The sequence below is a fragment of the Echinops telfairi genome, unplaced genomic scaffold (genome assembly GCF_000313985.2).
Source record: "Echinops telfairi isolate 266 unplaced genomic scaffold, ASM31398v2 ScPeMD7_8;HRSCAF=38, whole genome shotgun sequence".
NCBI lineage: Eukaryota > Metazoa > Chordata > Mammalia > Afrosoricida > Tenrecidae > Echinops > Echinops telfairi.
Window position 1 is genome coordinate 8864897 of NW_022103905.1, and position 27545 is coordinate 8892441.

Below are 27545 nucleotides of genomic sequence, written 5' to 3' on the forward strand. Positions count from 1 at the left end.
CACTCACCCTCTTTTTCTGAATTGTCCCTCCTCCACTGAAATAAACTCAGTATCCTTTTAATTTTTCAAGTTCTTCTTACTCATTTGACCTCACATAGATAGTTCTTAAAAGAGCATATTGCTTGACAAAGAAATTTTTACTAGTTAAGCTATTTGATTTGACTACTTCAGAGAATATTGTTTGCTTAAGGTTTAAAGATTATATCAGGGCAATAATTCCAAGGGTTTACCCACTCTCGTGGGTTTAGAAAGTCTGGAGTTGATGCACCTTTGGAACTCTGTTCTGCGTTTTCTCTTTTCGATCGGGATTCTCTATGGAACCTTTGATTGAAATGTGCCGCAGTGGCAGCTGGACACCATCCAGTTCTTTTGGTCGCATGGCAAAGGAAGCAGTTGTTCCTGGTCATCGTACTTGAATTTGCATTTCTTTAATGACTGCTAATATTTCTATGTGCTTAGAAACCATATTTTGCTTGTTTTTTAACTGGGCTGTTGTGTTGATGTTCTATAAATTTCCAGATTCTGCTCATTTTTCAGAAATACTATTAGAAAATACTTTGTCCCAGACTATGGCTCATTTTAAAAGTTTGCTAATGGTGCCTTTTGAAGAACAGGTTTCATGCCACCCATTGTCAGTTTTTCCTTCCGTGGCTAATGCGTTTGGTAGTGTAAGGAACTCTGCCTAAGCAAAAATCCTGAAGACACACACCTGTGTTTTCTTCTAGGCGTTTCATTCGAGCTCTTAGAACAAGGTGTGTGGTCCACTTTTAAGTCATCTTATGTGTAGTTGAGGTTAGGGTCTAACATCCTTTTTTGCATAAGAATACCCTGTTTATATTTCTTGTGACAGAATTATTGTAACAGCTTATTTAGGACATATCTGTATTTAACAGAATATGTATCGTTTAGACCTGAGGACTATAAAGATAATCATTATGTGGGTTTTTTGCCTTCTATTATTTATATCAGTTTTTAATCGGAGGTGAGAGTAATTAATTATATTGATGTTGGTGCCTCACTATTATTGCCTGTACTTATTTACAGCACTGTGTGGTAAGAATAAATATAGGAGATTTTTTTAAGAAGGCAAATCAAAAGCAGAATATAAAAAAATCTATTTAGGGCAGTCAAGACCAAGTTAATGACTTATTGATACAAGTAGCTTAAATACGATATGGCCACAGTAATTAAAAATCAGAAAGCCTTTTTTTTTTTTTTTTTTAAACTAGGCTCAGCGAGAACCTTTGACAAGAGCTCGAAGTGAAGAAATGGGGCGGATTGTGCCAGGCTTGCCTTCAGGCTGGGCCAAGGTATGTGAGCATTTGGCCTTAGAAGCAAAAATAAATGCTTTGGGGTTATAGAAATGATAATCGCCATTTTATTCAAATTATTTTAATCCAAAAATTTAGCAGTGGAATAATATCGAGTGATTTCTTTGTTTGCATAATGGTTATTTTTGTTTGTTTTTCTTTTTCATCTAAGTTTCTTGACTCAGTCACCGGAACCTTTCGTTACTATCATTCACCCACGAACACTGTTCATATGTACCCACCGGAAATGGCTCCCTCCTCGTCACCCGCTTCCACGCCTCCAACTCACAAAGCCAAGCCGCAGGCCCCTGCCGAGCGGGAGCAGGAGCCTTCCAAGCTGAAGCGCTCCTACTCCTCCCCGGATATAACCCAGGCACTCCAAGAGGAAGAGAGGAGGAAACTAACAGTAACGCCCACAGTTAATCGGGAAAACAAGTAAGTTCATCTCACTCCAAGAGCTAACTTACTCTGTTAGATTTTAAAACTCCTCTATATCAGCTTACTATCAGGGAGTTAAAAAGTTCAGCCATTGATGAATAAAGAAATGAAGAAAATGTCTTTGGGGTTTTTTCCCAAGTGCTAACTTAAATATCTTATTTCCTAAAACAGCCCGGTTCTAGACTTTGATAATAGGACCGGAATAGCCCTTGTCTCCTGTGATATCTGTACCACAGTGATACATTTTGATTCCTTGTTTTACAGTCTTGTTGAATTCAAATTTTTAGTAGTGCTAAACCTGCTAGGATTTGTTAAATGATTTTGAAAGAGCCTTCCCTATTCAGAAGTCTAAAAATGCCCCTCAGGGTATCTCCAAGACCCGTGGACCCACGTTAGAGGGTGGAGGGGTTTGCCCTCCAGGAAGGCCCAAGGAGAAAACCAGTGTGATCCAGACACGGCCTGCGTTGTAAGGCCCAGTTACCTTTATTGCCTTGCCTCAGTAGTTACAACTGTTGAGAGGAGTATTGGGGTTCAGGTGCTAGAGTTTGATGTTTTTGGTACCGTGAACCCTAATTTCAGATGCTTCACATTTTAAGACATCTTGTACCTTTTTCCCTCCCTCAGGCCAGTATGCTACCCTAAAGCCGAAATCTCCAGGCTCTCTGCTTCTCAGATCCGCAATCTCAATCCTGTTTTTGGAGGGTCTGGACCAGCTCTCACTGGGCTTCGTAATTTGGGGAATACATGTTACATGAACTCAGTATTGCAGTGCCTGTGTAATGCTCCACATTTGGCCGATTACTTCAATCGAAACCTGTATCAGGATGATATCAACAGGTAAAGAAATGCCACATAATGGTGATAGGATGGTGTCAACCACACTCACCGATCACCCAGCTCCAGAGAAGTCAAATTAGCAGATGAGACAATAGCTTTGCTGTTACAAAAGATGTCAAGAAAAACCTTTGCTGACAGATGAGGAAAGGAACCGTGCAAGAAGGCCAAGCCCCTAGGGTGACGAAGAGGAAGGAACAGTGCCAGGCTGTGGGCCAGGGTGGAGGGGTGCAATATCAAAGTAAGATTCCGCTTAGCTTTTGTAATAGAGCTGAGTAAGTATTTTAATATAGGGTGACTGCATGTGAACAATTGAGTATCAAGGACTCAATTGTCTTTCTTGTTTTTGTGATTTAAATTTTCTTTGCAAAGGTCGAATTTGCTGGGCCATAAAGGCGAAGTGGCCGAAGAGTTTGGTATCATTATGAAAGCCCTGTGGACGGGACAGTATAGGTATGTCAGTCCGAAGGACTTTAAGATCACCATCGGGAAGATCAACGACCAGTTTGCGGGATTCAGCCAGCAAGACTCACAAGAACTCCTGCTGTTCCTAATGGACGGTCTCCATGAAGATCTAAATAAAGTAAGACATGTGGCTCATCAGCCTCCTTGTCGTCTTCTCTCAGCATCATAAAGTTAGAGTTAATGACGGCTCGATACCAGTCTCTTCAAATCTAGTGGCTGCTGAGATACAGAACTGGAAAACCATTACATCTCATAGGTATAGGTGTGTGTATATCTCTGCATCTACCACAGATTACCCCTGTCTAGTTGTAACCATAATTTCCCGCTATACACAGATACGCATGTAGGTTTCACGTTTGACTTTTGCAGCTTTTGAAATAAAAATATGTTAAGAAATGTCAAGTCACACTCTTTCAAGAAAAGTGAGTTGTTTCATCCATTTTAAAAGCGATTAGACCATGGAAGTGTATGATTTGTGAATATGATAAGCAGAAACCATACTTGACCACACAGGTGAAGGGCTGTGCGTTTATGTCACCGGTGGTGGAATAACTTGGACGAGGCTCTCAGCAGGGGCTGTACAGCATGAAGAGCGCCGTCACGCTGATTATGCAAGAGGAAGGTGTGGAATTGGAAAATGATCTCTTGTATATATTTTACCACAATTAGAAAAACAACAGTAATTACATGAGTATCAGTGACTACGAGGAAGAAGAAAAATGTTCTAGAATTGAATATGACGACAATTCTACAACTCTTCTTGATACGATTGAATTATTGCGTGGCATGGATTAAGTGCTAATGAAACGGAGGTTTTTTTGTTTGGTTTTAAGTGAGTTGTTTCTTGGGAGAGTGGCTTTGTGTGGGTTTAGGGGTCAGATTGTTTTCTTCATGGCACCTGGTGAGGTCAGAACTCCCGTGGTGAGAGCTGAGTGTTCCTGGATCTGCGGCGTGTTTGTACGCCGTGTTCTTCTTCCACTTGGTGTTTAACACTGCCTCTGAGCCGTAATTAGGGCTTCCCTGCACTTGCTTCCAGGCCGACAACCGGAAGAGACACCGAGAAGAGAACAACGATCACCTGGATGACCTCCGAGCCGCCGAGCACGCCTGGCAGAAGCACAAGCAGCTCAATGAGTCCATTATCGTCGCCCTTTTCCAGGGTCAGTTCAAGTCCACAGTGCAGTGCCTCACCTGTCATAAAAAGTCCCGGACATTCGAGGCGTTTATGTATTTGTCTCTGCCACTAGCGTCCACAAGCAAGTGTTCCCTGCAGGTGAGTGGAGATTGAGAGACAGGGCTGTGTGGGATAAAATACTGCCATGTATACCAGGTCTTTACCTCTGAATGCCATAGGTAAAAGCCATACATAAATTCTGTGGTAATAAGTCAATATAAATGAGAAAGAATGAGAAATTTTCTTTCTTCCCTTTTTTCTTAGTTTTTAAAAATTTTTATTTATCATTCATTTATTGGGAGCTCATATGGATATCATACAATCCATAATTCAATTACCATATACACTTGAGTATAAGCTGACCTGAATATCTGCCGAGGCACCTAATTTTACCAATACTGCACTAAAAAATGTGCTGAAAAACTAGGCTTCTCCATGAGTATATACGGTAGATCAAGCATAATTGTACAATTGTTGCCGCCATCGGTTTCAAAACAACTTCTTTCTTCTTAAACTCTTTGATATCAGCTCCCCTCTATCCCCTCCCTCTCCCTCAGTACCCTCCAAGAACCCTATTACATATATATATACACACACACACACACATGCACATAAACATCATATCTTACACCATCCAGTGTATCTGTTCATCTACAATTTTGTTATTTGTTTCCCTCGAGTGGAGTTTCTTCTACTTTTTCAAGATTCTTTAAAAAATGTTTTGATCATTTTATTGGGGGGCTCTTACAAATCTTTTAACAATCCATCATTCAGTTGTATTAAACACACTTGTACATATGTTGCCATCAACATTTCTAAAACAGTTTCTTTATACTTGAGCCCTTGGTATCAGCTCCTCTTTTTTCTCTCCCTCCCTGACCATCCCCATCCTTATGAATCCTTGGTCCTGTTACTTCTTGTCTTACATGGTCTGTTGTCTCCCTTCACCCACATTTCTGTTATTCGTCCCCCGTGTGTATGGGGGTGGCATTACCTTATTAAACATATTTTTTAATGAAGTATTCTCTCAGGGGTTTTAAAGGTTCATTTGGCAAGTTATATGAAGTCTGTAATTTAGGAACACTTCCTGTAAGAGTCGGTTTTGCTTGGGGCTTCAGATGATACCCTATTTCCCACCTAGCAGTGTTGTGACTTCTGTAGCTTGTTGACTTGCTCCCGCCTCCTCCGGCATGCCCTTTTCTCCAGCAAGTCTTAGCATTTTAAGAGTCTTTTCCCTCGGGTGCTTCCCCCACCGGAGCACTTCCCTCGGTCCCGGAGTTGTTGTCACTCCTCCCTGGACCACAGCTGGAGAGGGCAGGCCCGGTGGTGGTCTCCTTTACCGTTTCCCGGTTGCCCGACGCAGTGGCTTAAGGCATGGTTGCTCCCTGCTTTGGGGTTGAAGAAAGGAAGTATATTCATTCACATCTGCCACTTGTTTTTTCCCCACCAGGATTGCCTTAGATTATTTTCCAAAGAAGAAAAACTCACAGATAACAACAGATTTTACTGCAGCCATTGCCGAGCTCGACGGGACTCTCTGAAAAAGATAGAGATATGGAAGCTGCCGCCTGTGCTGTTGGTGCATCTGAAACGGTAACGCCGCCAGCCTTCTGCTTGTCAGTCACTGCGCGTTTACACTGGCTGCCACAGCCCGCTGAGGACCTAGAACAGAGGAACGTCCCCTGCTTCTTCGAGTAGCTCTGGGCGACCCGGGAGCAGCATTGAGAACACCCTTGCTTTAGACTGCTCTTGGCAGCACCACGATTTCTTGTCTCCTCCGAGTTGCCATGCAGAAAGACCTGGCGGTCTGCCTCTGGAAAATCGGCCGTAGGGTTTGATTTGTGTAAAGCAGCCGGCTCGTGTAGCTGGAAACCAAGGCTACACCTGGAGTGCACAGGTGCACAAGTCCACTCTGAAGTGCGAGGGCCGGCTTGTCTACAGTGTCGCTCATGGGGAGAGTTGTCAGACTTGTCACGGAATCTTTTCATGTTTTCATCCTCATGTCTTCCAGCTCTCTCGAGGGCTAGCTTTTTTAAAGGAAGTTCTGTCTTGTACTGAGAACTCTAATTTTTGTTTCAAAGAAAGTATTTGTGTTTTATTGTTTCATCGTGTATTGCAGGAGACTCCTGGGCGGTTAGAGTAATTCCAGTATTAACATGTTCACATCTTGTGTGAATTTTTTACATTAAATTCTCTCTCTTATTTCTTCCTCTTCTTGAGGATGATAGGGATGTATGCAGATATTCTGTGAATGGCTACATAGTCTCTCAAAAGCTTAATGCTGCATATTACTCTTTTTTAAATCATTTTATTGGGGGCTCACGCAAGCCCTATCACAATCCATACATACATCAGTTGGGTCAAGCACATTTGTACGTTCGTTGCCCTTATCATTCTCAAAACATTTGCTCTCCACCTAAGCCCTTGGTATCAGCTCATTTTTGGCATATTACTCTTGAGAACAGTCTAAAAATAGAAGTGTTTACAATTCCAATTTTTCAAAACTAGTTCTACGTGATTTTTAATAGCTATATTGTACCAATAAAAATGCAAGTATTTTGTTGTTTAAAAGGAGTGGAATCTGCCAGAATAATGGGTGACCATTATTTCTGCCCCTCTTTTACCTGCTTGAAATTTCTGGCTCATATTCCCTCAAAAATACAATCTTAAGTTTAGAGCAGCTCTCATTCATTCTTCCGCTTCCTTCCGATTAGCACGATGAACGCGGGGCTTCGAAGAAAGCTCCACAAATAGTTCCTGTGGTGGAAGACTCACCTAGCACTTGCATTTGGCCCGTGGATGGCCTTTTCCTGACCTCGCTCCTACCCCTGCCACTCATGCTTTTCCACATTGGGCGAGTCGTTTTACACCTTGCGCCTCAGTCCCCTCCTTTGTAAAGTAAAAATGAAACCAAAAGTCTTTATCAAGTCCCTCCTCTAGTAAAACTCTGAATCTGTATCTGAAGTGGCTTTGACGGTCCTGCCTGAAGTCCCGAGTTAATGAGGAGGGAGGGAGGGAGGGCTCATCCAGTGTCATCAGTAAACCTGGTATGCTTTGCTCTGCAGGTTTTCCTATGATGGCAGGTGGAAGCAGAAATTACAGACGTCGGTGGACTTCCCATTGGAACATCTTGACTTGTCGCAGTATGTTATTGGTCCGAAGAACAGTCTGAAGAAATATAACCTGTTTTCTGTTTCAGTAAGTATCCCGCGAAACTAAGTCCTTCATTTTTTCCCCTAAGCAAAGCCAGCATCTAAAGTGATTCCTTGCCTCGGAGAGTAAGAACAGCAGGAAGCTTTGAAGGTGTGGCATACTGAACATAACTCCGTCTGGACTGAGCCCTGCCTTTTGTCTCTGGCACAGAACCACTACGGAGGCCTGGACGGAGGCCACTACACGGCCTACTGCAGAAACGCAGCCAGACAGCGGTGGTTTAAGTTTGACGATCACGAAGTGTCTGACATCTCTGTGTCCTCCGTGAAGTCCTCGGCAGCTTACATCCTCTTTTACACTTCACTGGGACCACGAGCGGCCGACGCAGCCACTTAGAAGAGGCGGTGAGCTGGTTATCTCTAAAAGGCCAGCCCCGGCGCTTCCGATCTTACCCAGATAACTGGGAAGCGATGCTGGCCGGTTAGAAGGATTCTAGGGCAGCAGGCGCTGTGTAGCTATCACATTTCAGGTCAGTGCTAATATCAAGAAAACTGACGAGTAACAGCTAGCAAGTATTGCAGTAAACAACCCTTACAGGTACCATTTATCCGGAAACAACTTTTTTAGGATGCTCCAAAGTTAAACAATTACGTAGGTAAGCATTATTATCCTCTTGGTCTAAAAACTGTATCTCTGCGCTTTCCTTTCTACTGTGATGGCCTTATCCCGTTTCTGAATCCCAGCTTGATCAGTTGTGCGCCAGTGGAGGCTGTAAAGGAGACGGAGCGCGTGCGCGTCGATAGTCATTGCACACTTGCACGTCCCTCGACGTACACAGCACAGCGGGGCGGACCGCCGGGAAGTCCAGAGCGGCTTTGTGTTCCCTCCTTTCCTGACCGATTCGGAGTCCCCGCAGTGCTCTCTTAGGGAGATGGCAGGGCAAAGTTATTTTTCTGTTGGCTTTGGGCTGTATTTGTGCACTAAATCTTTATTCTAAAAAATAAAAGGAAACTTTTCTTTAATTTTTTAAAAGAGAATTTCATTTACACCTACATTAAAGTCCTAATGAGAAAGATGGCTTGAACCCTTGGGAGTGTTCTGTCCTGCATGTTACGTGGTCCAACAACATAGTGCAGAGGAACCTGCCGCTCACCCTCGCTAGCACGTACCCACTACGTTGGTTCACAGCTTCCTTCAAGGCTCACTGCCATTCAGCCTTCCCCTTGACGCCAGAACTGACGGGCACACTGGGATTCTCAGATCGAGAGGTCAGAATAAGGTCTAGAAACGTACCCCACGGGTTCATTGTCTCAAGGGCAGAAAGGTTCTTAGGACTGGCGTGATAACGGGATAGGAGCCAGGCAGCATTGCCGAATGGATGACACTATGAACCATCTGGTGACAACACAAGGCGTTACTGGCACAAAGGAACTCACACTTGAGCAGGTCCCATGGGCGCTCATTGCTACGGATGAGTCGTTAAATCACTCCGTGAAAACAGGCCCTAAAAGTGCTCCTGAGGGACGTCACCAGCAGTGAGCCCTCAGGGAGACGATGCAAAGAAGGGATTTGAATTGTGCAGCTCAGAATTCTTCTTGCACTGCAATTAGTCTAAGACTTGTAGGTTCCGAACAAAATGAGTTTATCAATGAAATCTCCTCAGTACAGTTTTAGGGCCATAGAGACCAATGGAACAAAAATAGTTTGGGGCCAGCTCCGTGAAATACTTTTGTAAGAGAATTCACTCAGGAAATGTTTGTATAATCGCTGAGAAATTTGGTGTTAGAAATCCACCCCACTAAGCAGTGGCTTGAAGGCCCTGCCTGTTAGCGTTGCATCACTTTCCCAGGACCTTGTTCAGCGAGCCAGACCACTGTGTAAAGGGTTTTTGCCCCCCTCGTTTTCTGTGTAAAGGTTTCATAATATGCCAGAGACTTTATATGAAAAAAAGAAAAGAAAGCATGATTTTAATGACATTGCAAGAGTTTAATGACAAGGTAAAACGTAGCTCTCAGTTTCTGATTGCTGTTTGCAGACGTCAGGAAACGCCTCCCTAGGGCTTGCGCTTCTGTACGGGTCTGGAGAAGGGCTGGCAGCTGTAGAACAGGAGGTAGGCTGTGGACGTCTGAACTGCAGTGCTGGGGATCTCACTGACTCGACAGTCGTCAAAGCTGAACCAGCTCTGGGTACCAGAGTTCTTGCAGAAGGCCGTGTAGTGGCCGCCGTCCAGGTCACCAAAATGGTTCTAGGGGAAGAGCAATACCAGGCTTAGTGTGCAAACTCCCAGAACAAGAAAGGTAAGGTCAAGGGATTTTTCATATTTGTCCCTTAGCCTAAATTAAAGAGAGGATAACTTCTTACATACATAGAGCCTGACTTCCAGATTGCTTTCAATCACTAGAACTGCTGTCATATTCTTCCTGTTGATTATTTAATCATCTACATTTAGCCTCTCACTAATGTCCATCAATTAAATTTACTGAGCACATACATTTGAGTAGACTTCATAAAGTGTGTGAGGGAATTCCATCCCGTTTCATTTTTCCATCAGTTTTTTAAAGCCCCCTCGTATACAAGGATAAATCAGGTTTTGCTTCTAGGGTTCCATATCATACTTGTCCATGTTTATTCCATACGATTCATATTTCAACATGTCTGTGATCCAGGGAGAGTCACAGACAAGTGCTCGACATTGTCTTGTGACGGTGCCTTCAACACCGCCATCCAGTCCAAACCATGGCTTCCACGGGCATCTGCTGCACCGGTTCAACTGAAGGCAGAGGGTCAGCTCGGAAGACTGTAGGACGTGGCTTTTGGGGCTCCCAAAGGGCTATTCTTGAAACCAGAATGATAACCCAGGAGTTCTAAGAAAATGGAAAACTCCGCTGGTGGGGAACAGGCCTGCCAAGTTGTACTGCTGTTTTCCACCATGACAATGTACCTGCGCATTCTTTAGGGCGAGAAAGGGCTGCGCCCTGAAAATTTCCTAGGGCCGCCTTGCTCCATCCTCCCTACAGCCCTGAGCCTGCACCCTTACGTCTCTTAGTTCCAGGATTGAAGCAATGTTGAAAAGGAAGGCGAGTCCCCCCGAGCCCCCAAATGATAAAGGGAACAATTCACTACAAATAATATCACACACCTAAATTCTGCAGATAAAAGTCATAGAATTACTAGATTTGACAAAAACCACAATCTTTAAATACTTCTTTTAGTCATTAAAGAAGCAAGTGAGCTTGTTAGTACATAATATTTGAACATAAAATATATATATATTGGGGGGGATCATATCCTCATCAATGAGGGTGGCGCGTGATGGAGACCCAATGCCCATCTCTAGACAACTGGACATACCTTGCAGAGGGGTAGTGGGGAGATGAGCCACTTAGGGTACAGTATAGCAATAATGAAACCCACAACCTTCCTCTAGTTCTTAACGCTTCCTCCCCCCAGCTACCAGGACCCCAATTCTGCCTTGCAGACCTGGTTAGACCAGATGATGCACAGTGGTACAGATGGGAATTGGAAATGCAGGGAATCTAGGACAGATGAATTTCTCAGGACCAGGGGTGACAGTGGCGAAACCAGGAGGGCAGGGGGCTATAGAAAGGGGGAATTGATCACAGGGAGCTACATATAACCTCCTCTCTGGGGGACGGGCAGCAGAGGGGTAGGTGAAGGGAGACGCCGGGCAGTGTCATATAAGATATAATAATAATTTATAAATTATCAAGGGTACATGGGGGAGAGGGGAGGAGGAAGGGAGGGGGAGGGGAAAAAGGGAAAATGAGCTGATTCCGGGAACCCAAAAGGAAAGCGAATTTTGGGAATAATGAGGGCAACAAATGTATAGATGTGCTTTACACAATTGATCTATGTATTGTGATGAATTATATGAGCCTCAATAAATTGATTTAAATATATATATATACATATATATGTATATTTTTATGGAGTGAAATAGAAACCCAGAAGTTTCATTTTAAAATTGTTTTCAAGCACACTGAGCATGGGTCTCAGCACGGATCAACATCTACCAAAGACTATCGTGGTGATCATATTTTCTGACCAGAAAAATGCAATTAAGTTAGGAATCAATATCAAAAGTACAAGAACAAAGAGAAAAATCATGTTTGGAGTTGTTCTGATGCACCTCAAAATAACAAGTATGTCAAATACAGTAAACTTGAAGTAAAAGGAAGACAATAAAGTAAAAACAAATGAGCTATAACGAATAATGGAACTAACAAGCCATAAGCAGCTTCTTTCAGCTTGCTAAAAAAATAACCCTTTGGCAAGACTGATGAAGGGAAAAAGGTCAATCCCAGATAAGACAAAGAATGGATAAAGCGAGCACGAAGAATGATAGTTTAAAACATGATGAAAAAACTAAATAAGAAAAAGATAACGAACACCTAATGCCAGTGAGTCTGTACAGATCATTTCATTTTGTAGGGGTGAAAAAACATTGAGAAACAGTTTGGGTAAAACCGCAAAGCCTGTGGAACAAAAGACCCGGAACGCCGTCGTGATACACACACACACAGTCACCGTTCCAAGGTCGCGCGCACACACACACACACACACACACACCCCGAGGACCCAGTTCTCTGCCCTGTTGGGTCTCAGAGAGTCAGAAGGGAGTGTTGGGGGTGCCTGCTTTATAGAGAGAAGGAAAGGCAAACTCCCGGCCACCGTCGATTCTGACAGTGGCCCCACACGACAGAGTAGAACTGACCCTGTGGGCTTCCGAGGCTGTAAATCTTTATGGGAATAAAAAGGCACATCTTTATCCCAAGGGAAAGCAGCAGAATAGCAAAATCAGCCAAGCGTACAGACGTGGCACAAAAGTGAACAGGCAGTGAGCAGGGCATTTTACCCATCCGTGGCTCTTAGTGTTTCACATGCAAACAAGGTGCTTGCCGGCTCTGTTTTCAAAGGCGGGTGGGAGGATCCAGGGAGCGAGAGAAGGGCTGGGTGGGTATTCAAGCAGATAATTAAGGTTCTTTACAATTGTATTTTGAACAATAGCTTCAGGATCTTACTCACCACCACTGCACAGAGGTTGTATTTCGGCTGTTTCCGGAACACTGGACAGATGTAGGGCGTGAGGTCCAGGTTGGTGAGTGGGTAATGAACGTCTGCCCTCAGCTTCCTCTTCACTGTGCCCTGAACCTGGAACCTGGGGGTACGCGTGTAAAACAGAAAGTACGTGTGTGAACCACTCAAAGTCCAAAGAACTACAAAACACCAGCTACGGTTCAGAGTAATTTCTGGGCAAGATTGTGTCCAAAAATGCCTGTTTCCCCTTTGTGCCAGCACACTTAGGAGCCACATGCAAATGCCTCACCGTAACCGAGACTGGAGTGGGCCGAGAGCTTGAGTCGGGCAGGGGGACCATGTGGGTCACACGAGGCTCCCAGCTGGGCATGGGGAGAGAGGAAGAGCGAAAGGACAGAGCCAGCAGGGCCCCACACCCTCCGGGGCCTTGGCTTTGCAGAGGCTGTTTATTCGTTTATTCTAATTAAGCTGGCCCAGCTGCCGCCTCGGCTTGATTCACCCCAGGCTTTCTTGGCAGTGTCCTATTTTCAAGCTCTTAGGTTTTATTTAATACGAGAAAATCTTGTGAAAACGGCAGGCTGTGCTTGTCTAAAGGGGTCAGAAGGCACAGCCACCTGTAAGCTGACAGCAGAATCACCCAGTGAGCTCTTATTTTGAAGCAAGTCTGCCCATTCTGGAGGAAGGGTTGATTCAGGTCCAGGGCAGGGAAATTAGTAGATTGAGCCTGAGCTATTCAAAGAAGAAAACTTCCTCTCAAAAACGAATGGGTTAAAATCGTTACTATTTATGAGTATCCATAGCAGCATTTTTCAAAATGGGAAAATAAGACATAAGCCCATCCGCAGGCAAGTGGAGAAACAACATGTGGCATAGCCACTCAATCAGGATTTTTCACTCAGAATAAGGGAGTCACGGTACGTGCTACAAGTTGGGGGAACCTCTAAGGTTCGTTCCGCTAGTTGAAAAATACCCCAAGCTAATGGAAAGAACTCTGTCCTACATTAAAGGGACTGCGATGGGTGCGCTGGGAAAAAGAGTTTAAAGGTAAATAAGATAGAACCCAGTCATGAAAGTTCACCTACTATTACGATTTCATTCACATGATGAAAGTGCAGAATAGGGAACTCTTACTGAGACAGAGTGGGTTGCTTAGGGCTGGGGCCCGGGAAGAGTCGGACAGTGGACAATGGTGGTGGCCAAAGGGTCCAGGGTTTCACTGTGAAGTGATGGGAACGTTCTAAACTTGCTCACATCTGAATATACTAAAAACCATTGGAACTGTAAACTTTAATTGGATAAGTGGCGTGGCATGTGAATTTTATCGCAATAAATGTGATTAAAAGTGGTTTTTCTAGACTTAAAGCTGACTGCCAAATGGAATGTATGGTCCTTCACTGGATCCTAGATAGAAGTTTTAAAAGGAATGATACAGTTTTAAGAGACATTTTGAGGGGGAGGGGAATCTATTTTTACTTTATTGCGGGTGATAAGAAATGGTGAAATATCTCAGAGAACAAAGCCCACATGGAAGAAGCACACCATCCTGTGTGATCATGAGGCGTTGATGGGATCAGGCATCAGGCACCAGAAAACCCAGAACAAACAATCCTATTGAGGTGAATGAGATGGGGATGGAGAGGAGACCCAAAGCCCATCTGTAGGCAACTGGTCATCCCCTTAGAGAAGCGTCACAGGGAGGAGACAAGCCAGTCAGGGTGCAGTATAGCACCGAAGAAACACAACTTTCCTCTAGTTCCAAAATGCTTCCTCCCCACTATCATGACCTCAATTCCACCTTACAAATCCAGCTAGACCAGAGCATGTACACTGCTACAGATAAGAGCTGGAAACAGGGAATCTAGGACAGATAAATCCCTCAGGACCAATAATAAGAGTATCAAAAGCAGGAGGGTAGGGGAAAGGTGGGGGGAGAATGGGAGAATCTATCATGATCAACATATAACCTACCTGCCCCCCAAGGGGAACAAACAACAGAAACTGGATGAAGGGAGACAGCAGTTGATGTAAAATAAGAAAATAATTCATAAATTATCAAGGGTTCATGGGGGAGAGAGAGCTGATACCAAGGGCTCAAGTAGCAAGAAAATATTTTGAAAATGATGATGGCAACATATGTACAAATGTGCTTGACACAATGGATGATGTGTAGATTATGATAAGAGCTGTAAGGGCCCCCAATAAAATGATTAAACTTAAAATATACATCTCAGAGAATGGCAACGGTGTGGTTGTGTGGGTGAAGGTCCTTATTTTGGGGCGATGCATGCTGGAATATTTCAGCATGAACCCCATGGCGCCTGTATCTGAACTTCAAATGGTTCAGCTAAGAAAAGGGAGGAGGGGAGAAACTGAGGCAGAGAGAGAAATATAGCAAAGCGTTATAAACTGTTGAAGAGCATGGGTCTGTATTATATTTCAATTTTCCAGTGGGCTTGAAGCTTTCATGATTGAAAGGCTAGGGAAAATGTAAAAAGTAAAATGGGATCAGAATCCCTAAGAGTGGGGTCACTCACGGGAGATGTGTGTGTGTGTGTGTGTTTGTGTGTGTGGATATAACCAAGGTCTACAGACCAGTTTTCCATTAAACAATCCATACACCTTTTGTTTCATGCCATTTATTCCAATCCCCACAATCTAATGTCACTTATCCCACTTTATCCTTGTGTTTCCTGTTTCCATTGTGATTTTCCTAACCCTTCTGAATTTTTTTCTGGGGTAAATACCGCCCCTTTGATCTCCAAAGTATGATCATTCTAAGGTGTGGGTATGGCCCTAGTATTGTTATTCCCCTCAAGGACTTCTCTATTAATTGGCTGAAATTGAGCTATGGGGATGCAGGAGTCCCACTAGTCTCTGGCTAACCAGGAAGCCTGGTTTGTGTTTGTTGTTGGGTTTGTTTGTTTGTTTAATGATTTTGAGTTTCTTCTACACTTTTCGCCCACTTTATCCAAAACCACCTACTGGGACTCTTTTCAGATCCAGTTGGTCGCGGATCGTGTACCCCTCTGTAACTAAGGGAGGGACGGAAACATGAAACACAGGGAGGCTAAGCACTGGTGCAAGGAGGGCGTGGTGAATGTCACCTTCACCGATTTCCCAATGATACATTTCTGTCCATGCATACACGTTTGAAAAACCAAAGAAGTGGCGTCACTAGACCAGCATTTATCTTGACGGCCCCTGCTCAGTCCTGTTCACACCTGCACATGTGAGTAGGGAATGCCCGAATCCATTACCTTTTTAAGTGAAAAACAATGATCTTGGGTGCCTTGGCGATACTGGCCCTCACGGCTGCTTCCTGCTTGGTCTCACAAAAGGAGCAATGGAGTTGGTCGTTCCAGGTCAGTGTGTCTTGCTGAAAAAAGCACTGGAGACAGTCCTATTGAGAAAAAGAAGAACATCCCGTGACCACCGGGAACCTTCTGAGGCCTGTCTCCTGTTCACATGGGAACTGCGGGGCCGCCTGGCGACGCCATCCTCCAAGGCTCAGTCCACGTCCACTCCGGGAGATCCCAGGGCGGGAAAACCCGCCTGGCCAAGTAGACGCCTCCCTTCGCACTGGACGACGGAAATGACCTGTCTGCATCATGTCTGCATCAGCACCTTCCAGTTTCTCGGTGATTTCTAGAATAATATTGACTTTGCGATTTCCATGACACCGGTGGCTTTGTCGGGTTATTTATCTCGCGCTCCCAAAGGGGCCTGGTGACTGAGAAGTGGTCACAGCTTTAGTCTTTTGGGAAAGGCCATGAGAATGACAGGGTTGGGGTGGGGACAAAGAACAAATGTGGGTGAAGGGAGGCAGCGGAGGTTTTAAGAGATGAAAATAATAACAATTTATAATTTATCAGGGGTTCGGGAGGGTGGGGGAGGGAGGGGGCCAAGACAGGAGCTGATACCAAGGGCTCAAGTAGAAAGAAAATGTTTTCAGAATGATGATGGCAACAAATTTACAAATGTGCTTGGCACATGGATGGAAGGATTGTGATAAGAGCTGTAAGACCCCCCCAGTAAAATGATTTATTAAATAATAGCGAGATAGTGAAGAAGACAGTAGAACAGAGATAAATCAGATCCCAGGTCCCCAAGAGCTAAGTGACACGCACTGATAAGCTGTCAGCGCTAACCTCGATGCCTGTGATTATACTTCCGTCTGGCAAAGGGTTTCCTTTGTTACATTAATAAAACATGATCCACGTTGGAGCCAACGTAAGACAGATTAAATGGAAGCTAGCCGAGAGCGGACACAAGAGAAGTCAGACCACGTGTAGGTTGCCCAGGAGTGGAAGTTCCCATGAGGACCTCCTCAGAGCTCACAGGGAGTCGGCCCCCGAATTCAGACTTCTAGCCTTCTAATCTGGGAGAAAATTAACTTCTGTCTGGTAGAGCCAGCCCTTCGACTACCACAGCACATCCTACAGGTGGCCACGTCCCAGGCCCCACAAGCCCTTACCCTAAAGACCCAGGGGAGCAGAGATGACCGCAGCAGCTCCCTTTACAGAGTCTTGGGAATTCAGCTCAGGCAATACGTGAGGGAGAACGGAGCGGGGACCTGGGGGCACGGTGGTCTTCGGTTCTCCAGCTCTGGTTTGGGGAAACGGTCACGGGAAAACCATAACGAAGGAGGAAACTTTATAAAGTTGGATCAGCTGCCAGCAAACACTGCTTCCTGTCTCCTAGCTGCTCCCTGCCTTCCCCTGCCTGCGCTCCCCCCACACCAGGCTCTGCATTCTACTCTCCCCTTCCAACACCTTCCAGGCTTTAGACTTTTGATGTGTACACTTGATCTTAGCCGAGAAGCAATAGACTTTTCACGTTTACACTTGATCTTAGCCGAGAAGCGATGGGCTTTTCACATTTAGACTTCACATTTCACATTTAGACTTCAATCTAAGCTATAAGAGGCTCAGGACTAAAAGTCTAAATCTTTTGTATCTACTGATAATTGGGAGCTGTAGACCACTGGGGCAGGGGAGGGTCACACTTTTTTTTTTTGTAAAAAAATCTCATTACCATCTCCAACAAACCATCTCAATAGACTACTTACATCCTACCTATTTTCCCAAGAGGTCGTTCTGTTGAATACGTTTTACAAATGACTTTTGGCTAGTATGTCTCTTTTCCACAAGACTGTGGTGAGCTTCCTTTTTAAAAACATTCCCAAAGGAAAACACTGGAGGCAATCATGCAGAGAGGACCCAGGCTGGGAGCAAGACAAGAGGCGGGCAGGGTCCCGGGGCAGGGCGTCCTACCTGCAGAGAGCACTGGTACTCGGTGGGGATGGGGAGGGAGAGGACGGTGAAGACTTCGTTCTTGTGGGTGCAGTTCTCACACTTCAAGCAGATGATCCCGTAGTTGAGCTGCCCTTCAAAAAGCCGTGTGATGACGGAGGACTCCCTGGAAACCACCTTCCTGCAGCATCGTTGAGTAGGTCCTATCCCGAGTGCTCTGTGGTGATTCCGAACCTAGGGACAAGCCCCAAGGAACACCGGCGATGAGCAGGAGGAGGAGGGGGATATTTTAAAGTTTAACAAAATGGATGTTGTCCCTCCTACACTGGTATCAGAAGCCACTTCACGGGGATTCAGAGAGTGTGTTTTGTGCGGTTTCTGAGTTACCGTGGGTTGATGATGTTGAGAAATGGGGGCACCTTGACTCTCAGCACTACCCCCACTCCCCACCCCTGCCCCACACCCACTCCCACCCCACAGAGCACGGCGCCTGGACAGGACTCGGTGGCCTGGAGCCAGCTTTTCTGGGGCCTAGCGTCAAAAGTGAGGAAGGACAGTCTGATCTAGAGGTGGGGTAAAGGAACGATGACGTTTCCCTCCCAGGCCTGCAGGTCACCTCTCCTCGGACCGTTAGAAAACAGACTTTCCAAAATCTTCCATTCGACCACCGCCACTAGCCTCCTGGTCTGCCTTGAATCTAGCTCACCCAGCGTTCCAGGAAGCACACCCTCTTTTCAAAGCCTCAGACGACTGCACCGAGACACCCCACCCACCGCAGTTCCACAGGCAGCTGTCATGGGAAACTGGGCACATGTGTTCACGTTTACAGGCTTCTCCGTTTACAGACTTCTCCGGTCCCTCCTTGCTGCCAAGGTCTCCCACCCGATGCTGACCTAACGCCCTAGGAAGCTAGGAGGCTCTTTCAGATGGGCTGCATAGGGCAGCTGACGGGATTTTTACTGATCACCGGCCTCCCTTGCAGCTAAAAGAAAAGAAAGTCCTAAAAACTGCCATGAGTCTTGTTATTCATAAAAGCGTTAGCTGGATCGAGGCCTGGGAAGGAGGCCAAGGAGCCGCTCCGGCTGTGATGTGGGGGCGCGGTGCTGCTCGGATGGGAGGGGTGAGGCGAGCAGCCTGCAAGCACAAGGACACTGCCTCGGCCCCCCAGACCTGAAGGCAGTGGCTTTCATAAGGAAGGACCCCCCACCCCCACCCCACCAAAGGTTGTCCCTGCCACCGATAGGCCCACCCTGGAACCGAGTCCTGAGCTTCGTACTGCTGTGGGCTTACAGGTACCCGAGCGTGTCTCAAGTTGTTAAGGTCTCACGAGGGATACCTTTTTTAAAAGTGATTTCCTGATTAGGCTCATAAAAAGAAAAGAATCCATGCAGTTCGTATTTGCAAAGAACGAGGTCCGAGGTGAAGCCTCCAGAGGCTCAAGCAGCGCCTCCACTTGGCTGCTAGGTTGCATGTTCGGGTGCGCCCAGAAGCGCCTCGGAGGAAAGGCCTGGCGATCTGCCCCCCAGAGAAGAGGCTGGGGGAGCGGGGGTCGTTATTCCACGTACCTTTTTCAGAGCTTCGTGAAGTTCATTCAGGACGTAAATTAAGAATTCCTGAGCGTCCTGCTGTGTCCTCTTCAGAAACGCCGGGTAGAGGCTCCCCAGAGCCGACCGGAAGATGTCGGCCGAGACGGAGTCGGCGTCTCCGAGCCACATGTCCGTCATCAGGTAGGCAAACGCCGTGGCCACCTCCCCGCAGCTCCTGCAGGGTCGCGGGGCGCGTGTCCGGGCGGCTGGGGCGCAGACAGGCCGGGACCCAGCGGACCCGCCCGGGCCGCGCCCTCGGGGACAGGGGGGCGCTGCCCTAAAGCCACCAGGTAAGCACGGGCTAACGTGTGCTTACGTCCTCACCTGTGGGGAAACGAACCTCTGCAGCTGTTCACTACAGACGAGTAAGTAAGCACACGGAAGCCAGTGCTTACCTGTTTCTAGCACGGTTCAGTAGGAAAGGGAGTCTCTACAGATTCATCAGTAAGCACAGGTAAGCCCGTGCTTACCTCTGCGTAAAGGGTCATCCCGTCCTTGCTGCCTTGGTTGGCCCTTCAGAGGGCCACAGGAGGAGTGGTACCCTAACTGCCCCTCGGGGAGGTGCGCGCCGGCTTACTTTTGCAGGGCGGTGATGTACTTTCCGGAGAGGAAGTACTCCGCGAGCGGCGAGATGCTGCACAGGCACTGCAGGATGGCGTTCATGTAGCACGTGTTGCCCGAGTTCCGCAGGCCCGTCACGCCTTGTGCGTGGGGCTGGCGCTCCTTGGCCTGCTTGGCTGGCCTGCAGCCATAGTTATCTGCACATTCCGCGCTGGCAGGCAGGCGATCCGAGGGAACAAAAGGTACGAAAATGAGAACAAGCCCCTTCGCCTTATGGAACCGAGAGGCGCTCTGAATAGGATGGTCCTCAAGCATACTTTCTCCCCTGGACCATATTCTGACGTCAGGGTCTAAAACCTTTTCCTTAGATGATGTGACCAGGTACTGCAGCCAAGCAGATCAAAGACAAAGGCTAATTCTTAAAACCAAAGCAAGAGGACCAGATGCCTCTCAGAGTCCCAGAATCACTTGACTAAAAATGTAAACAGCAATGGTTCTCGTCTGCTGGGCAAACAAATTATTATTAGCAGTAACAATATTAACCACAGTAACTAGAGTTGATTTGAACACCTGCTGGCATTCGATAAGCCTGGCACGACATTAGGTGTTTGTGAAGAGGCCTAGCGGTGTGGTGGCAGAGTGGTTTTGAGTTGGGCTGTGGTCCGAAAGTTCAGCAGTTCAAAACCACCAGCCAGATCCTCTGAAAAAAGACAAGGCGTTCTCCTCCAGCAGAGAGTGAACGTCTCAGAAACTCACGGGCAGTTAGTTCTACTCTGTGCTGTAGGGTAACCATGAGTCAGCACTGACTGGATGGCACCGAGTTTGGTTTGGGTTATTGTGGTAGCTACATAATTTCCTGTCAACTTGAAGATATATAAAAGTTTAGGGGTGGAGTCTAGCCTGTCAATCAGGTCAGCTTGATGGTGCCTCCTTGTGGGTGTGGCCTTCTCAAATGGAGAGTCCTGGGAGCATACCCCCCCATCTCTGCTTTCACCTTCTTGCTGGTTGACCCTGATTGCTTCCAGAGCCCTGGCTATTGGAGCCACAAGACTTTGCACCCACCATCAGGTGATGTTCCTGTATTCTGCATCATTACATGTGGCTTTGTGAGTCTAAAGAGGGACTTATGGACTAGTACCAGACTTATGGACTTGATTTTGGACTAGCTGGGATGTTTTCTTTCTTTCTTTCTTTCTTTCTGTTTTTTTTTGTTTGGGGGGTGGGGGAAGTTCTTGAACTCAAATTAATTCTTGATATAATGCTCTTTCTTACACATATAGATGAGTATCACTGGATTTGTTTCTCTAGTCCACCCAGCCTAATACATTATGAGTTTTAACATGCATTTACCCATTTATTCTCTACGATAACTCTATGGGGCAGATACAAGTATTTTTAAGTCCCTTCTTACAGATGAGGACTCACATTTAAATGGCCTGGTCACCTGCCTGTGCTAACATGCTATGGGATGTCTATGTAGAAAGAGGGAATAGCTATCTGAGCTATTTGCGTTTATACAGCACATGTACCCTAGTGGCGTGGGGGGTTATTGTTGGGCTGCTTAACCATAAAGTCAGCAGTCCGGACCCCCCAGCCATTCCGAGGGAGAAACATGAGGTTTTCTGCTTCTGTAAAAATGCACAGCCTTGGAAAGCCACAGGGTCAGTTCTGCTTATCCTACAGGGTCACTATGAGTTGGAATTATCTGGATGGCTATGAGTTTTGCTTTTTTAATTTCATATTAAATGTACTCTTCAAGAGTACGTTCATGTGTATATTGAGAGCGTAATGAAACCCAGTGCCACGGAGTTAATTCTGACTGTGGTAGTTACATAATCTGTTGTCAATTTGAGACTTGAGTGGAGGGGTGGAGTCTAGCCTGTCAATCAGGTCAAAGCTTGATGACCTTTTTTGGAGGTGCTAAGGAGATAATAGCTCGCTGGAGGCAGGACATATGCTCACTCCCTGCGAGACATTCCTGACTACAAGCCATGTGGAGCTATGCTGATGCAGCCAGGGCCCTGGGAGCTGTCAGAGTCATGTGGAGACCCCTGCCAAGGCTGAGATGCTTCTACTGCCACTGGATCCACAAGACCCTCCACCCACTGGCCTGTGATCTTCCTGCATTCGGCATAATTGCATGGTTGTGTGAGTCTAAAGAGGAATTTATGGACTAGTATTGGACATATGGGCTAATATTGAATTTATGGACTTGATCTGGACTGAGCTAGGATGTTTTGTTAATGTACAATTACTCTTTATATAAAGCTTTTTCCTATACACACGAGTGTCTATGAAGTTGTTTTTCTAGTCTACCCAGACTAACACAGACTCATACAGACCCCACAGAAAACTCTGCCTCATGCTTTCCAGTACTACAGACCTTCAGGGAATCAGAGTGCTTCCTTCAGCCTTCTCCGGGTAAGCAGGCAGTTGACTAGAACTGCTGAACTTTAGATTCTCCGGTGAGCTCTTTAACCACCCGAGCACATAAATAGACAACCACACATCCATCCACTTCTCTCTCTCTCTCCTGTCTATCACCTATCTACCTACATAGGAGGGGCATCAGAAATTTCATGGACACAATGGATGGATGGATGAATTGTAATAAGAGTTGTATGAGCCCCAATAAAATGATTTTTTAAAATTTCCTTTTTTTGCCCCGCCCCCTTGGATTTTTTAAAATTTCATGGATAACTTTTAATTCCATTTTCCCACAAACATGCTGAAGTCCCGTGCTGGCCCATCCCCCGACCTCATCCAGAGAACATGAGAACAAGAACGGGGTTCGATGTAGTCAAAAGCCCACCTCAGATAGAGTCCTGACTAGGCCACCTACCAGTTCCAGGGGCTCTGGCGCCTCTGCCCGTTTCTCATCTAACACCAGCCAACAAGCCCACCTGCCTTGGGGGGCATCCAGGGAAATGGGCACACGGTGTTTGACCAGCAAGTCCCCAGGGTCCGCTGTGTGTGGCTGCCCAGAGGACACCCAGCTTGGGCCGTGGCTGTCCCCACCCCCCTTTTCCATCCCTCTGTCACGGGGGCGGGGCCGGGGGGTGGGGCACTGTAGGAAAGCCAGGTACCCCTTACCCCTAGCCACCAAATCAATGCTTGCCTGTCTTGGGCCACCCCCCGGGGTCCTGACTGCCCTCTGCCCCAGGGAGCTTCTCTGGCCAGGCAGGGGACCGGGAGGCCGCTCACAGGATGTAGTAGATTCCGAAGTCGTCGGCCTGGAAAGGCCCTTCGGAAGTCATTGTCCCCGAGCCGCCGGCCGGACTGGCACATCTACTCGGGAACGTCGCCCGGTCTTGGCGACCTCATTTCTCCGAGCGAGCCTTCCGTGTCCGTGTTAAACCCTCGGGCCGCTCCGCGCCCGTCAGCAGCGGCAGACTGGGGTTTTTCACCTGCGCCCAGCCACCATTCCAGGTTAGAGCCCTCGGTGACTCACAATCCTCGCCACTCACCCTCCATTCCATCCTCCATGCACCCAGTTTACCCAGAACGACCCAGCCTGCGCTCAGGGCTGCTGGGCGCCCGGGACCAACACTCGGGGAGGCAGTTTGTTCATTAAGTTAAAAACATATATTTAATTAAAGCGAATATAGATCTATTGACACACGGGGCTGCAGCGACGGGCTGGAACACGGCAACGATGGCCCGTCTCTTCTCTTGGGCGTGGCTTCGCTGTGACTTGGAACGGACTCCACGGGCTCCCGCAGCCACATGGGCTCATTGCTTGCAAACCCCAAGGGACATTGGATCAAAACGAACTTCTTTCCCTTCATCCTTGTCTCGAGCCTTTGTCTACTAGAGATGACCATCCCTCCACCCCCTTTCTCTCCTGCCCTCCCCCAGAAGGCCCTGGCCTCCTCGTGAATCACCCATTCTCAGGTAATCGCCAACTTACAGATGTCCTCACAAAGCAAAACACACTCTTGTTTTATCTTCTAAACTCTGGTGTCAACCCCCCTTTCTCGCTCCTTGCAGTGTCCCGTGTTCAGCTAAGAGGATGTTGGGGAGGGATAGGGGGCAGGACTAGGTAAAGGGCACCCCGGATGCTCGATTGCTTTGGAAGTCTCTTGTGAGTCTGTTTGAAAGTTGGAGTGATGGAGAATGGACGTACAAGTTGACTCAGACCTTCAGGATGATATGACGGAGTGAAGGGGTGGCAAGGGTATGAATTTGGGGAGGCCAAAGTAGAATGCCCTGGATTGAATTGTGCCCCTCCCCCCTTGAAATGTGGCAACTTAAGCACCATGATTCCCAGCAGTTTGTGATGTCATGTAATAGGTAATGATATAATCATCCCTCATGGTGTGAGCCGATGTGATCAGCCCATCAGAGGCCAAGGGGATTAGGGAGGCAACACCCTCGATGAGGTCCCAGGGTGGATCTGATGGAAGGGGAAGCTCCCTTGGGGGTGGCGGTTGTGGTGGCTAACTGCAAAGTCAGCAGTTCGAAACCAACAGCAGCTCTGCTGGAGAAAAATGGGGCTTTTTACTTCTATAAAGAGTGACAGTGTCAGAAACTCATGGGGGCAGTTCTGCCCTGCTCTATAGGGTTGGTATGTGTTGGCATTGACTTGATGCTAAAGGAGAAAGAAGCAAGCAAAGAGGGACCTCCCACCACCAAGAAAGAAGAGCCAGGAGGGGAGTTGGTCCTTTGGACCCCATGTCCCTGCAGTATGAACCTCCCCAACCAGAGGAAGATTGAAGCCAAGACGCAGGAGGTCTCTAAGGAACACTGGACCCAGCGATGTTGAAAAGAGACAAGAATCCTCTCTTGAGCCAACAGTGAAAGCTGCCCCTTGAGCTGGTGTCTAGATATTGAACTTCAACCTACCAAAAGTGAGAGAATACATGTCTGTTTGTTAGAACTCCCCACCTCTGGTATTTCTGTTGTAGCACCACTAGATACTGTTAGTCCGGGTTGACTAGAGAAACAGAGCTTTATTATCAAAGAGTAAGTGTATATCAAGAAAACATCCCAGCTCAGTCCAGATCAAGTCCATAAGTCCGATATTAGCCCATCTGCCCCACACTAGTCTACAAATTCTTCTTCAGACTCACGCAGCACATGAAATGATGCCGAATGCAGGAAGATCACAGGCCGGTGGGTGAAAAGTCTGGTGGATCCAGTGGTGGTGGAAGCATCTCAGCACTGGCAAGGGTATCCACGTGGTTCTTCACTGTTGACGCTTCTTCACAAGGTGAAGCAGAGGGAGAGTGTGGCCCTCTTCCACGGAGAAGGAGAGGAATTTCCCAGAATCCTCACGAGAAGGTCATACCCACCAGGAGGCATCATCAGGCTGTGACCTGATAGGCTAAACTCCATCCCGTCACTCTATTTATCAAGTTGACATGCAATTATGTAACTACCACAGATACCTAGAAGGGTTACCTATACTTTAAGTCTCTGTAATATCAATGTCAAGAATCAGTATATATTTTTGCAAGCACAACTTTTATACCCTTTTATCACCACCTATATTTCAGGTGCTGGGGGAGAGATGGGCTTTCTACTTCTGTGAAGAGTAGTTTCTTGGAAACCCACAGGGGCAGTTCTACCCTGTCCTACAGGGTCACTATGAGTCAGCATCACCTTAATAGCCATGAGTTTGGCTTTTTGTTTATAGGACAGGTGAGCATTCTGATGTCAATTACATTGTCTTCCTTCATAAACTCTTCACTGTGAAGAAGAAAATTCATTCAGAATGTTCTCTGTCCGAAATGTGGCATGCAGCAAGTCCCTCTATTGGCTTTTCCTTCATTGTACTTCCAAGCTCGAATTCCTACCAGTTATTGTATCAGTTATTAACCCGCAAGAGAATCACTGGGCAATTGTAGTCACGGTGCTGTGTGGATAACAGTGCATGACATACCAGTCTTTCCTTCATTTGTCTAATAATCTATTGTTCTGGTTGATATTCACAGTTCCCAACTCTCTCTGTATATTTTCCTTCCTCACATGTGCACAATGTATAACGAAGCATGTGCGTGGCTTGCTATTACTCAAATTCTTCTTTTGGTTTTATAGTCGGTTCATGGGGCTACTTTTAGCACCCTGTTTTCCCCTAATTGCACTCGTAGATGGCATCTCATATGCTAGTGCTGCTGCAACACAAATGCCCCAAAAGGGTGACTTTAAAGGACAGACACGTGTTTTTTTACCATTTGAGGAGCTCACGTTACACTTACTGTCATAGGGTTGATTGCGATGCACAGTGGGTTACAAGCTAGGTTCCTTAACCACATGGTCTGAAGTTCAAAATCCATTGGAGAAAGATGAGGATTTCTGCTCCTGTCAAGATTTAGTCTCAGGCTTTGGGCCTCTGCTCAAGCCTTCTCTCCATGCAAGAACACTTTGTTTTAGCAACTTGGCATTCTGTGATGCTCACCCTCCTGACGACCGCTGAAGACAAAATAGGTGCATAAACGTGGTGAAGAAAGATGATGGTTCCTGGCTAGATATAGCGTCTGGGGTCTTAAAGGCTTGAAGTTAAACAAGCGGCCATCTAGCAGAGAAGCAACAAGCCCACATGGAAGAAGCACACCAGCTGGTACAATCATGAGGTGTCCACAGAATCAGATAACAGGCACCAGAAGACCCAAAACAACAACAACAAAGCATATTGTTGAGAATGAGGGGGGTCAGAGCAGAAACTCCAAACCCATCTGTTGACAATGGGACATCCCCTCACAGAAGGGCCACAAGGAAGGGATGCGTCAACCAGGCTGCAGTAAAGCACCAATGAAACATACAATATTCCTGTGGTTCTTTGAGGCTTCCTCATCCCCCACTATCATGACCCCAGTCCTGCCTTTCAGTTCTGGCTAGACTAGGGCATGTACACTGGTCCAGATAAGAGCTCAGGACACATGGAATCCAGATCAGATAAACCCCTCAGGAACAACAATGGGAGTAGCAATACCAGAGGATAGGGGAATGGTGGGGGGAGTAGGGGGAACCAATTTCAATAACCAATGCATAAGCCCTCCCCAAGGGGGACGAACAACAGAAACGTGGGTGAAGGGAAAAAACAGCCAGTTTAAGATATGAGAATAATAATAATTTATCTAGGGGTCACGAGGGCAGGAGGGGGAGGAGGGAGGGAAAAAAGAGGACCTGATACCAAGGGCTCAAATAGAAAGTAAATGTTTAGAAAATGATGATGGCAACATATGTACAAATGTACTTGATACAATTGATGCACGGAATGTTCAAGAGCTGTAAGAACCCCCGATAAAATGATTTAAGATTTAGTCTCAAAAAAAAAAAAAAAAGAAAAGAAAAGAAAGATTTCGTCTCAGAAAGCCCCAGGGACAGTGCTACTCTGTCCTGTAGGGTCAACATGCGGTTGAGAGGCTAGAAGTCCACATTCAATGTGGCTCAAAAGCAAGCTCTTGGTCTCATTTCAGGTCTGGGAGCTTCCAATCTTGGGCTTGTAGGTTCTTTTACATCCATCTTCCTCAGGTACCACCTTTCCAGGGGTAAGGTTTGTATCTGTATCCACTGCGGCCTTCAGTGTGGACTCCAACTCAATGTCAAGGAGACCCAAATCCTCACAACTGGGACCATAGGTCACATCAGGATAGACGGAGAAAAGATGGACGTTGTTGAGGATGTCGTCTGGTTTGGATCCACAGTCAATGCTCATGGAAGCAGCAGTCAAGAGAGCAAAAGATGTGTTGTATTAGGTAAATCGGCTGCA

At 46.5% G+C, this 27545-nt stretch overlaps 2 protein-coding genes across 2 annotated transcripts in view; one reads left to right on the forward strand and one right to left on the reverse strand.

The window, feature by feature from the left end:
- The window catches only part of USP8 (ubiquitin specific peptidase 8), a 68723-nt gene extending 60327 nt beyond the window's left edge, over positions 1-8396 (forward strand). Inside the window, exons 12-19 of the mRNA XM_045286452.1 lie at positions 1230-1310; positions 1483-1745; positions 2373-2585; positions 2955-3165; positions 4084-4320; positions 5672-5814; positions 7287-7419; positions 7585-8396. Of these exons, the coding sequence (XP_045142387.1) occupies positions 1230-1310; positions 1483-1745; positions 2373-2585; positions 2955-3165; positions 4084-4320; positions 5672-5814; positions 7287-7419; positions 7585-7770 (1467 nt within the window). The 3' untranslated portion in view covers positions 7771-8396. The remainder of the gene's footprint in view (positions 1-1229; positions 1311-1482; positions 1746-2372; positions 2586-2954; positions 3166-4083; positions 4321-5671; positions 5815-7286; positions 7420-7584) is intronic.
- A 949-nt stretch (positions 8397-9345) lies between these two features.
- Positions 9346-23088, reverse strand: USP50 (ubiquitin specific peptidase 50). The gene is made up of 7 exons (XM_004709507.2): positions 23036-23088; positions 19848-20042; positions 19250-19445; positions 17706-17918; positions 15690-15832; positions 12421-12553; positions 9346-9619 (listed from the first exon to the last, which is right to left on the reverse strand). The coding sequence occupies exons 1-7, from the start codon at positions 23086-23088 to the stop codon at positions 9428-9430; spliced, it is 1125 nt and encodes a 374-aa protein (XP_004709564.1). The 3' UTR covers positions 9346-9427.
- Between the last annotated feature and the right edge of the window lie 4457 nt (positions 23089-27545).

Coding starts and splice junctions, on each gene's coding strand:
- USP50 (XM_004709507.2), bottom strand. CDS start 23,088: ATGACTTCCGAAGGGCCTTTCCAGGCCGACGACTTCGGAATCTACTAC. Junction 17,919..19,249: donor TTCACGAAGCTCTGAAAAAG/GTACGTGGAATA, acceptor GCTTGTCCCTAG/GTTCGGAATCACCACAGAGC. Junction 9,620..12,420: donor ACAACCTCTGTGCAGTGGTG/GTGAGTAAGATC, acceptor CTCTTCCCCTAG/AACCATTTTGGTGACCTGGA.